Below are 12,571 nucleotides of genomic sequence, written 5' to 3'. Positions count from 1 at the left end.
CCTGTCCCCGACATGTCAGTGATAAAGAAATGTCTTCACAGAGACCAGTTTGCTGTTTCTGTGGACGAGCAGACGTCCCGCTGTCCTCTGTGTCAGGACGTCCTGAAGGATCCAGTCTCCACCAGCTGCGGTCACCGGTTCTGCAGACTCTGCATCTCCTCATACTGGGACCAGTCTGGTCCACCAGGAGACTCCTGCTGTCCCCAGTGTGGGAAAAGACCCAGGACAGGACGTGGACCACAGAGCATCCGTGAGTAAGACTCATAAGGAGAGCAGCTCCCATCAGCACTAGTAGACTTTAGAAATGGAAAAACAGGAGAAAACTGTTTAAAAGTTAAAAATGTGACTCATGTTAACTCCATGATGGAGTTTAACTCTCTGCTGCCCCCTGCAGGTTGAAGAAATGAAGGTTTCCCCTCATTTTGCTGCTTTTCTCTCATGATTGTTCTCTTGTATGCAGATGATACTCTTTCCTTCACAATCATCACAGTTCTTCTAGAATGATTCAGTCTTTCAGAATAAAGTTATTCAAGTCATTACAGTGAAAATGTAGTTTTTCATTTGACAACAAACAACATAAAACAACAACGTCACAGAAAAACATGACACTGATGAAAATAATCCTCAGCTGCTCACATTCTTTGTCTCTTGTCTTTCAGCAGATGTTGGTCTGCAGAAGGTTCTAGATGAACATAAGATCAGTCTGAGGAGCAGATTTGAACATGTGACTGAAGGAACTGAAGGAACAGGAAGTAGAACCCTCCTGAACAGGATCTTCACTGAGCTCTACATCACAGAGGGACAGAGTGAAGAGGTTAATACTCAACATGAGGTGATGCAGCTGGAGACGACCTCCAAGAAGAAGACGGTCCAGGACACTCCCATCAAGTGCTGCGACATCTTTAAAGCCTTACCTGACCAGCAGGGGAGCATCAGAGTCGTCCTGACCAACGGCGTCGCTGGTGTTGGAAAAACCTTCTCGGTGCAGAAGTTCACTCTGGACTGGGCCGAGGGTTTGGAAAACCAGGATGTGAATCTGCTGATTGTGCTCTCGTTCAGGGAGCTGAACCTGATCAGAGATCAGCAGCACAGTCTTCTCACGCTGCTCCATGTTTTCTATCCAACATTAGAGAAGGTCAGAGCAGAGGAGCTCGCTGTCTGTAAACCTTTGTTCATCTTTGACGGCCTGGATGAAAGCAGACTCTCACTGGACTTCAGCAGCAGCACGCTGGTTTCTGACGTCACACACAGGTCATCAGTCAACGTGCTGCTGACCAACCTCATCCAGGGGAATCTGCTTCCCTCGGCTCCCGTCTGGATAACTTCTCGACCTGCGGCGGCCAATCAGATCCCTCCTAAATGTGTTGACAGGGTAACAGAAGTACGAGGCTTCACTGACGACCAGAAGGACGAGTACTTCAGGAAGACATCCAGAACTGAAGATCTGTCCAGCAGACTCATCTCACACATCAAGACGTCCAGGAGCCTCCACATCATGTGTCAAGTCCCAGTCTTCTGCTGGATCAGTGCTACAGTTCTGGAGCACATGCTGACCACAGAGCAGAGAGGAGAGCTGCCCAAGACCCTGACAGACCTGTACTCACACTTCCTGCTGGTTCAGACAGAGAGGAAGAAGAACAAGTACGATAAAGGACATGAGACGAGTCCACGGAAGCTGATGGAGGCCGACAAGGACTTTCTTCTGAAGCTGGGGAGGCTGGCCTTTGAACATCTGCAGAAAGGAGACATCATGTTTTACCAAGAAGACCTGGAGCGGTGTGGTCTAAGTGTGACAGAGGCTTCCGTGTACTCAGGAGTTTGTACAGAGATCTTTAGAAGAGAGAGCGTGATCTTCCAGAAATCAGTCTACTGCTTTGTTCATCTGAGTGTTCAGGAGTTTCTGGCTGCAGTCTACATGTTCCACTGTTACACCAACAGGAAGACAGAGGTACTGCAGGACTTCTTCAGACAAGAAGATAAAGACAGGAAGACAGAGGTACTGCAGGACTTCTTCAGACAAGAAGATAAAGACAGGAAGACAGAGGTCCTGAGAAAACCTAATTTTATTAACAAGCTCTCCTCATTTTTTGGAAGAAAAATGGAGAGTGACTTATCTCTGGATGTGTTCCTGAAAGCAGCCATGGAGAAATCCCTTCAAAGTGAAAATGGTCACCTGGACCTGTTTGTTCGCTTCCTTCATGGACTCTGTCTGGAGTCCAACCACAGACTCTTAGGAGGTCTGCTGGGTCAGACTCAGAACAGTCCAAAAATCATCCAGAGGGTCATTGAGAACCTGAAGAAGATGAACACAGAGAACATCTCACCTGACAGAAGCATCAACATCTTCCACTGTCTGACAGAGATGAACGAGCAATCAGTGCATCAGGAGATCCAAGAGTTCATGAAGTCAAAGAACAGAGGACAGAGACTCTCTGTGATCCACTGCTCAGCTCTGGCCTACATGCTGCAGATGTCTGAGGAGGTTCTGGATGAGTTGGACCTGAGCAAGTACAGAACATCATACCAGGGGAAACAGAGACTGATTCCAGCTGTGAGGAACTGCAGGAAGGCTCGGTGAGTTCAGACATGATCAATAACATCATCAGTCAGTAATGATTCATGGTTTGGTTTATCAAATACACACAGAAGTCAGTTCTTCTCATTCTTCTCAGTTTGTTTCTGGAGATGTTTTAAATGATGAATGTGAAGATTTGTCAGCTGGTTGTGATTCTTGTTTTGAACTGAATAAAAACACCAAATCACAACATTCTCTCAAGTCTCTGTTCATGATAAGACAGAAAGACAAGAGAAACCAACAGTTCACACAATGAACAAACACTAGGGGGCAGTGGAGAGAAAATCTGTGACAGAACCAGACTCAAACATGTGCAGCATCTGCCTCGACCGGTTGTGGTGAAAGGACAAAATGGAGGACAGAGGAGAGGAGGGGGAGAGAAAGTGAAAGAGGGAGGTGAGGTAGAGACAGAAGAGAGAGACCAGGAGCAGAAATATAACAGTTGTGTCAGCTTCTAAGTTTAAACAGGACTTATGACATTTTTATACAACTACAATGTTATTGATGTTCTATTAATGAGACATAAACATTAGACTGATATCAACTTTAATTATAGTATCATATTAAGAACAATGATAACAATACTACTGGTTTCAAGCAGCAACTTTGTCTAAAGTCTCATCTTTTATTCTTTATTCAGGTTGAGGGGCTGCAGTTTGACAGAGATCAGCTGTTCTTCTCTGGTCTCAGCTCTGAAGTCCAACCCCTCACACCTGAGAGACCTGAACCTGAGTGAGAACAAGCTGCAGGATTCAGGAGTGAAGCTGCTGTGTTCTGGACTGGAGAGTCCACATTGTAGACTGGAGACTCTGTGGTGAGTTCACTGACTCTCTGTTACTGTTGTAAATGTCAGATGTTTCATCCACAACTGAAAGTCATTCATGTTGTCACATGAGTTGAATCAGTGATGGTTGTTCCATGTTTCCACTTTTTCTTCCCTCAGATGTAGAATCAGGATCTTTTCACAGCTGACATGTTTTTTGTTTTCTAAAGTGTTTCAGTCGCTGTAGTTTTCACGTCAGTCGCAGCTTTGACCTTTTCTGACTGAACTTGATGTTTTTCACTTTCTCCTCTGACACGTTCACATGTAGCCAATCAGAATGAGTGTTGTTGATGATGTCACAGCTGTGACTGTTTACAAACAAACAGGAGCGTCCTCAGTTGGCTCAAGATGGCGACCTGGGCGGTTGGAGTGCGGTGAGCTCCCAAACTATAAGTTGTACCACGTCAAAAAACGGCAACTAAACCAACTATTATGACTGCTGTGGCTACTCTGTGAGGATAGAGAGGATAATAAAATATTTTAATTAAACATTTTGAAAAATTAATTAAATGTTAATTCATTCTAGAACGGGGCACCACCCTGAAAACAGGGAGAAGACAATCAATCTATGCCTTTAAAATCAGTCTTAAATAATCACTGTAATTGACTACGATATCAATGATATCCCAATTTAACAGTATTGAAGGTATGAATCCGAGCACAGTTAATAAAAGTAACAATTTATTAAATCAAACATTGAAATCAATTAAACAATCATGTTCACTAAAAGTGAACATTAATGTAGAACGAAAATCTATTGGTTGAATCAACAAATATCACTTGCTAAGCTACAACAACACAGGCTATATACAACATAAACACCAATATGTGTGTGTGTGTGTGTGTGTGAGTGTAACATGAGACAAAGATAAGACATGGGAGTGACGCGGTTGGCCGAGCAAAGCCACTCCCACTTCCGACACTAAAGCAGAGAAGGCATGCGCAGTAGCAGTGACTGTAGACGCACGCTTCCACCAAAGATGGCGCCAGAAACACATTAACACGAGGCCGCAGATCTTGGGTCGAACATGTGATAGCATGGCTGCAGAGACACGTGTTCGACACAAGATGGCGCCTATGAGGAGACTCTCGTTCATGAATGAAAGAGAGTGAGTGAGTGAGTGAGAAAGAGAGAGAGTGAGTGAGTGAGAAAGAGAGAGAGTGAGTGAGAAAGAGAGAGAGTGAGAATCGTGCTTGAATAGCGGCAGACCAAAAGTGTGTTTCAAAGCACAGTGTGTTCAGTGAATGAAACAAAAGGATCGCGTACGTGAGAGTTTATGTCAGTTTAAACCACACAGACTTGACACAGGCAAAGCCAGGCCAGTCTGTGAATCTTAACGTTCATGCCGACATTCTCTCACCACGTGATCTGTCTACGCGCTCACAGCGGGAGAAGACACGTCACTGCAGGGTGAGCGGTGAGCTCTACTTTCAGCGAAGGGAATTAATAACGTGTAAACAAATACAAACAGTTAACAATAGTAAACAAATCCATACGAACGTGTGAGTGCACAATCCAACACGTTCAACACAAAGGAAAGTTTATAAAACACAGAACCTTAACCTAACCCTGCCCAGAACCCTTGCCTCTTACTGTGAGCTGATAACACGTTTTGCCCCCGAAGGAGAGGAACAAGAAGAAAAACACAAAGAGCAAAAATAGGAAGAGAAAGAAAAATGGAAGTGAGCGAGAAACGTCTGTCCTCTGGTTTTATAGTGTTTTCAGGGGCAAGGCCATAAAACAGAGAACGGCCAATGAGATTCACTGACCCTATGGAATGCTGACCAGTCGTAAAACCAAGAATGTCCCAAATGGTGGACTGAGACTTTGTTGAAAACTCAAATCAGGCTTTTGAAACTGCATATAGGCCTTACCCATGGAGAACAATAGAATAGTGGATTACAGTAGACATCTCGGCCCCAACATTTGTTAGTATAGCATTAGCTTTAACAAACCACTGGAACCATGCCCAAAAGAGAAGTGAAATCCAACAGCAGTACCAACGTCACGTCACTACTTCAACATGAAGTTGAAGGTTTGGACGCTTTGTTCACACCGCTACCAGTTACGCCGAGTAAAGGCCCGGACCCAAAGAAACAGCGTCAAAAAGGCGGAGGTGATGCTGACGATGTTTCCAACGCTGAAATCATGAATGCAGTGGTGGAGTTAACAAAACGCTTCACTGCGCACGAGCAAAACATCTCCAGAAACACTGAAGCCATTACGACAGTCTGCGAGCAGTTGAAAGGGATGGAATTATGGAAAGTTGAAAATAACAAAGAACACATTAAAGAAATGTCAGGACAAGTCTCACAACTGCAACAGAGAAGTGAAAATAGCGAGCGCTTCAGCAGGCGCTGGAATCTCCGCATGTATGGATTAGGAGAGACACCTGCAGAGAACATCAGAGGGGAGATCATCAAGTTGCTGGCGCTGCTCGCACCTGAAGACAAAGAAAAGCTGGGCTTTCTCGTTGACACAGTGCATAGAGTTGGAGTTCCCCGGGATAATGCAGCACGACCTGTCATCGTGCAGTTCACAATGAGATCCTTTGGAAACAAAGTCTGGAAGATTTCACGTGGCACTGAGATTCTCAAGGAGAAGAAACTACTGGTTAAGGAAGATTTGACACAAACCGACAAGATGGAAAGAAACAAGCTCTGGCCGCTTGTGGAAGCTGCCAGAAAGCAAGGGAAACGTGCTGGTGTTCGTGGTCCAGAAGCCTATATTGAAGGAAGAAAGGTGACTTGTTAAGGTTACAATGGGTTCTGGACTTTAAGGGTTATGTTAAATAAGTCACAGGAGCACTTCATTACATTTAATAATACTGTTGGTTTAAAATTCATGAATGTATAAATGGTACTTATAGTTGAGCTTTACTGTTTGTAAGTACCTATTTTATTCTTTCTTCAAGTTTCTAAGTGTTCATTTACCTCAGACATTAGCCAATTCTGTTTATGTTTTTATTGAGTTCATTTTCTTGTATGACTCAATTTAAGTTTGATGCACTAAGTTTGTGCTCTATTAATGTAAGGGGACTACGGGATAATACAAAAAGGAAGGCAGTTTTTCTCTTAAGCAGGCGTTGTAATGCAAATATAGTTTTTTTGCAAGAAACTCATTCATCTAGAGATGATGAAAGATTTTAGAAGTCTCAGTGGGGGGACACAGTTTTTTTTTTTCTCATGGCTCAAATAATTCAGCTGGAGTCGCAGTTCTTTTGAATAGATTTAATGGTGATGTGCTGGATTCTGCTTTCTCAGATGATGGTCCATGGATTATATTGGTCTTAAAGGTGGACAACCTTCTGGTTATTCTTTGCAATGTTTATGGTCCAAACAGAACAATTCAAGCAAAAGATACGTTTTCTAATCTCTCTGCAAAGGAAAATACAAAGAATGTGTTTTTATCATTGGTGGAGACTTCAATGATGCCCCTGATGATGAAATGGATCGATGGCCTCCTAGATCTACAGCTTGACTTGGTTTCAAATCTACCTCATTTCTGTGTGATCACCTTCTGCTTTCAGATGCTTGGAGATTTATGAACCCCAGTGTCAAAGATTATACGTGGACCAATTCTAGCAGAAGCTTACAGTCTAGAATTGATCTATGGTTACTGTCGTCACATGGACTACATTTCATTTCAGATGTTTCTCATTGTCATGCTCCGCTGTCTGATCATCAAAAGACAAGTCTTAGATTAAAGGGCTCTAAAGAAAAATCAAACATCAGAGGCTATTGGAAATTAAATAATAATATATTGGAAGACAAAACATTTTTTTAAAAAGTGTAGAATTGCTTGCAAAAGACATTTTTAGTAAAAAAAGATTTGAGTCCAATCCAAAAATGGGAATTCTTTAAATTTAAAGTGAGAGAAGTTGCAATACAGTGTAGCAAACAAATAAAAGAAATACGTACTAACAAAGAAGATCTTTAATGAGCCAGTTGCACAAATGAATGTCTAGGCACGATTTATCTGAGGATGAATTCAAATTGCTTAAGAATCTTAGTGAAGAGCTTGACAGAATGTATATGAATTTGGCCAAAGGTGCCTTCATAAGGTCCAGGGCTAAGTGGTTAGAGGAAGGGGAAAGAAATACGAGTTCTTTTTTTGGTTTAGAAAAGCCAAATAGGAAAATAAATAATATTACATCCCTAAATATAAATGGTACCATCAGCACAGACCACAATAATATTGCAAGTTATAGCAAATGATATACATGTGAATTGAATCACTTCAAGAGCAGTGCATTTATGGAGCATATAAGAAAGTTGACTCCTCTGATTTCTGGACATTTCAAAGACAGCTGTGACAGAGAGCTCTCATCCTCAGAAATGACTGAAGCAATATGAACTCAATGAATTTAAGAAAATCACCTGGAAGTGATGGTCTCTCAGTAGAATTTGATTTATGCTTTTGGGCTTTAATTAAGGACCATCTACTGCTCATGTTTAAAGAATGTATTGATAGAAAGGACATGACGACAACCATGAAACAAGGTCTGATAACCCTTATTCCTAAACCTGAAACAAATCCTTTAATAATGGAAAATTGGAGGCCCATTTCTCTTTGAAATATAGACTATAAAATGATCTCACAGGTCTATGCTAAACGTTTGAAGAAAGATCTAGAAGAGATAATAAGCGAAAACCAAAATGCTTTTATGGCCAAACGTCACATTAGCTCTAATGTCAGGTTAGTATTAGATTGAATGGACTATTGGAACCACATAAAGTCACATGCACTACTTGTATTCCTCGACTTTTATAAGGCATTTGATTCAATTGAACATTCTTTCATGATACAGGCCCTGCACATTTTTGGTTTTGGGGATCATTTTATTAATAATATAATAATGTTTTATAAAGATATAAACAGCTCTGTCTTTTTATATCCCAGCATTTCCAAAAGGTTTCCAATTTCAAGAGGTGTACGCCAAGGATGTCCTATTTCTTGTTTTTTATTTTTGATTGTGGCTGAAGTTTTGTTGTTAAATATCTCACATAGCCCCGATATTCATGGTTTGACCATCTTTAACAGACAGATCAAAATGACACAGCTAGCCCATGATACACTATTGTTTCTAAGGGATAAAGGGCAAATACAAAGTGCATTACGTGCAACTGGTGCATTTTCAGAAGCTTCGGGTCTTAAACTTCATCTCAACAAAAGTCAACTTTAATGTTTCTATGAGACTGAAGAGAAACTTATGTTTGATATTCCTGTCAAACAGTGTGTTAAATATCTTGGTGTTCACATTTCCAAGGACATGACTCTCAGACAACAGCTACATTTTCTTCCCAAAATGAAGAAAACTAAGACAATTTTGAATTGATGGCTTCAGAGAGACCTTTCAATCTTTGCTAGAGTGTTATTGTCAAAAGCTGAAGGTGTATCAAGATTAGTTTATCCTGCTTTGTCACTTTTTGTTAGTGATATGTTCTGCACAGAAATCAATCATTTATGTATTACATTTGTGTGGAAACATAGGAGACATTGCCTCAAAAAAGAAATTCTCACTTTAGAGAGAGCAGAAGGAGGATTGGGCGTCTTAGATTTGATCCGTTTGAATTGCACCTTTAAGATCAAATGGCTTCAGAAATGTTTGGAATGTCCGGAATCGCTATGGAATTTTATACCATATAATATCTTTGAAAATGGAAGCGGCTTCAAATTTCTATTGGGATGTAACTAGTCCGTTTCTAAATTGCCACTAAAAGTCTCAAAATGTCATCAACAGGCTTTATTGTCTTGGAAAGTGTGTTATGTTCACAACTTTTCACCACATAAAACTCTTATTTGGAATAACAGTGATATTACTGTTAACAAGAAAAGTCTATATAAGGAGGCCTGGATTGAAAGGGGTATTATCTATGTTTCTGCTTTGTTTGATAATAAAGGTCATCTTTATAGTTATGAACCATTTCTAAGAACAAAATCTGTTCCTATCATTTATAAAGAGTTGATTTCTGTAATGCCAGCTATTCCCACAGGCATAATTGAATGAATGAAATGTCACCTTGGCCATCAAAATATTGATCCTCAAGTGCCTTCTCTACTTATTGGTGGGATACCATTAACAGATGTAAAGTGTACAAACAAACATATAAGGAAAGAGATTCAAAACTAGAACAAGATTTCACCCAAAAGCAAATCTTTCTGGAATTCACAATTTGATCATATAAAGTGGCACAAAGCATGGTTATGCCCCTTTCAGTTTTGTGTTTGGAATAAAATCAGAGAAGTTCATTTCAAAATCTTACATCATATTTACCCGTGTAACACAATCATTTCCAAATGTGTTGACATTGATGCTAAAGTGCAAAACTGAGCCAGAAACGACTTTACATCTGTTTTATCACTGCCCCTTTTCTTTTGTTTTGTGGAGAGACGTAGAGAAGTTTATTCAGAACAGGACTGGTCATGTCATAGCAATTGCCCCAAAGGATATTGGCACTGAATTGAATTGTAGCAACAGATCTTTAAATCACATGGCAAATCTCATTCTTCAATATTCATAACTTAAAGAACTAGGTTCACATACTGACTGATCGGGGACTGAGACTGAGTGACACTTGGCTGATGTACACTGTTAAGGTTGGCCACAATGCTATCACCAATCTTTTTAACCAAATCTGTTATCACAACACTGAGAGCATCAACAGAAACTAATTGTGGAGGTGTAGGGTCTGATTGAGCAGTCAGTGTGGAGCTGGCAGAGGGGGTTAATGGAGGCTCAATAACTGACTGATCAACTGTGTTGTTCATAACACTGGGGAACACTGGCCTACCCCTACCATAACACAGTGAAGAAATCTGTTGGCCCCTCCCCACCCCAAAGGTGACATCACGTCCACGACCAGCCATAGCATGAACCATAAAACTGTCACTCTCCGACATCATGAACACAAAGTAACCTTGCACTGTAAAGTGCACAATGTGCTGCAATACAACAGTTAAATGACAGGAGCACAAAATGAAAATCTCAATTTTTACAATATTGACTTCTACACGTTTCCCATGTATTTGGACACCTTTACCCAAAGCACACACACAAAAAAGTCTATAGTTTTCTGTATACTATACAAGATACTATACACAATATGAACACAAGGTATTCACATTATTAGCGTCACTTAGTTTCAATTCCTCTTCAATGTCCAGCGTTCCACACTTAGAGAATAACTAGTTACGTACAGTCATTAGCACGGAGCAATGACGAAACGCGAGTGAATCTTTTAGCACTCAATTGTCCGACACACCTTGAACGCACCTCGGGCGACTGCAGTCTCACACACCCACAGAGCATGAGGAGGAGAGACGAGGCAGGTGAACGCCGCTGCTCCCCGGGGATCAGACGAGCGCCGATCGGTGATGCAACGGGTCGAACGGCACCAAGTGTAACGGTGTAGTTTTGCGGTCTGCGTTGTGAAGAATTCGCCGTACGCTGGATATCTTTTAGAGGAAGTCTCCGTTTATTTCTGACACAAAGCAAGTGAAAGAAAACTCCCATCAGCATGTGGAACACAGGGAAACGTGCCCTCTATAAAATAAACATGTACAGCTTGTCAAATTTAGCATGATAATCTCCATATGAGCATAATGACAATGCTAAACAATACAGAAATCACACAAGCGCACATCACGTACCTCTCCCACAACATGCAGCAGCAGAAGGGGAGAGGTGAGGGCAGACACACCCTTAAATACTGGGTGGGCACCCCAAAAGTGAACGTGGGGGACAGCAGACAATCATGAAGGTTCCACATGACAACTTAACCTGCCGTGTCAGGGTCAAATACACAAATAAAAACTTAAAACATACATTTTGTGTCATTATAAATAAAATAGACATCAGGTGTTCAATAAATTGCAGTACCTTAAAAAAGAAATACTGTAGTAACTGACCCTGTTACACACACACACACACACTCAGTCACAGACACACACACTCACACAGACACAGTCACACACACACAGACACACACACAGTCACACACGCACACAGACACAGTCACACACACAGACACACACACACACACGCAGTCACACACACACTCACACACACACAGTCACACACACTCACACACACACAGTCACACTCACACACACGCACACACACACACACACGAGTCACACACACACACACACACACACACTCACACACACACACACACACACACTCACAGTTGTTCTAAAGTCTCATCTTTTATTCTTTATTCAGGTTGAGGGGCTGCAGTTTGACAGAGATCAGCTGTTCTTCTCTGGTCTCAGCTCTGAAGTCCAACCCCTCACACCTGAGAGACCTGAACCTGAGTGGGAACCAGCTGCAGGATTCAGGAGTGAAGCTGCTGTGTTCTGGACTGGAGAGTCCACATTGTAGACTGGAGACTCTGAGGTGAGTTCACTGACTCTCTGTTACTGTTGTAAATGTCAGATGTTTCATCCACAACTGAAAGTCATTCATGTTGTCACATGAGTTGAATCAGTGATGGTTGTTCCATGTTTCCACTTTTTCTTCCCTCAGATGTAGAATCAGGATCTTTTCACAGCTGACGTGTTTTTTGTTTTCTAAAGTGTTTCAGTCGCTGTAGTTTTCACGTCAGTCGCAGCTTTGACCTTTTCTGACTGAACTTGATGTTTTTCACTTTCTCCTCTGACACGTTCACATGTAGCCAATCAGAATGAGTGTTGTTGATGATGTCACAGCTGTGACTGTTTACAAACAAACAGGAGCTTCCTCTCATCTTCAAATCAGCTGTGTCTCAGTTCATAAGGCTGTGGACTCATGGTCCAGATGTTGTCAACATGTGTCACAGCACCGTGACGTGGGCGTGTCCCAACTGTCACATGACTCGTCATCTGGTGTATGTTTGGCGGACGACCGTGTCCCAGAATTCTTTGCAGCAATAAAGGTGGTGGTAATGCACCTTTAAGCTGGTTTACTAAACACAGATGAATCAAAGAATCAAATCAAGTGTAAAATATAGAATTGTAAAGATGTTGAGAAGAAGTGTGATTCAGGACTTTGAAGTGTAGAGGGCAGTATTGAACCTCTCAGTGTACAGCCTGCACACAGACTCCACCTGTTTCTGCTTCTTATCATTGATTCATTTCATTGAGTTGAACTTGATGTGAAAAGTGAGGCTGTGTTGAAATTCACCTGTGA

At 41.6% G+C, this 12,571-nt stretch overlaps 1 protein-coding gene across 1 annotated transcript; it reads left to right on the top strand.

Annotated features, from left to right (window-relative positions):
• Positions 1-55: 55 nt before the first annotated feature.
• On the top strand, positions 56-11,804 carry LOC122764193 (NLR family CARD domain-containing protein 3-like; the record flags this gene model as incomplete). The annotated part of the gene is made up of 5 exons (XM_044018504.1): positions 56-250; positions 663-1,996; positions 2,105-2,574; positions 3,216-3,389; positions 11,627-11,804. Coding segments are annotated over 5 exons (2,351 nt in total), but the record flags the coding sequence as incomplete, so codon positions are not given.
• Positions 11,805-12,571: the final 767 nt, after the last annotated feature.

Source organism: Solea senegalensis, unplaced genomic scaffold (assembly GCF_019176455.1).
Source record: "Solea senegalensis isolate Sse05_10M unplaced genomic scaffold, IFAPA_SoseM_1 scf7180000017310, whole genome shotgun sequence".
NCBI lineage: Eukaryota > Metazoa > Chordata > Actinopteri > Pleuronectiformes > Soleidae > Solea > Solea senegalensis.
This window is presented reverse-complemented; position numbering and strand designations above follow the sequence as displayed.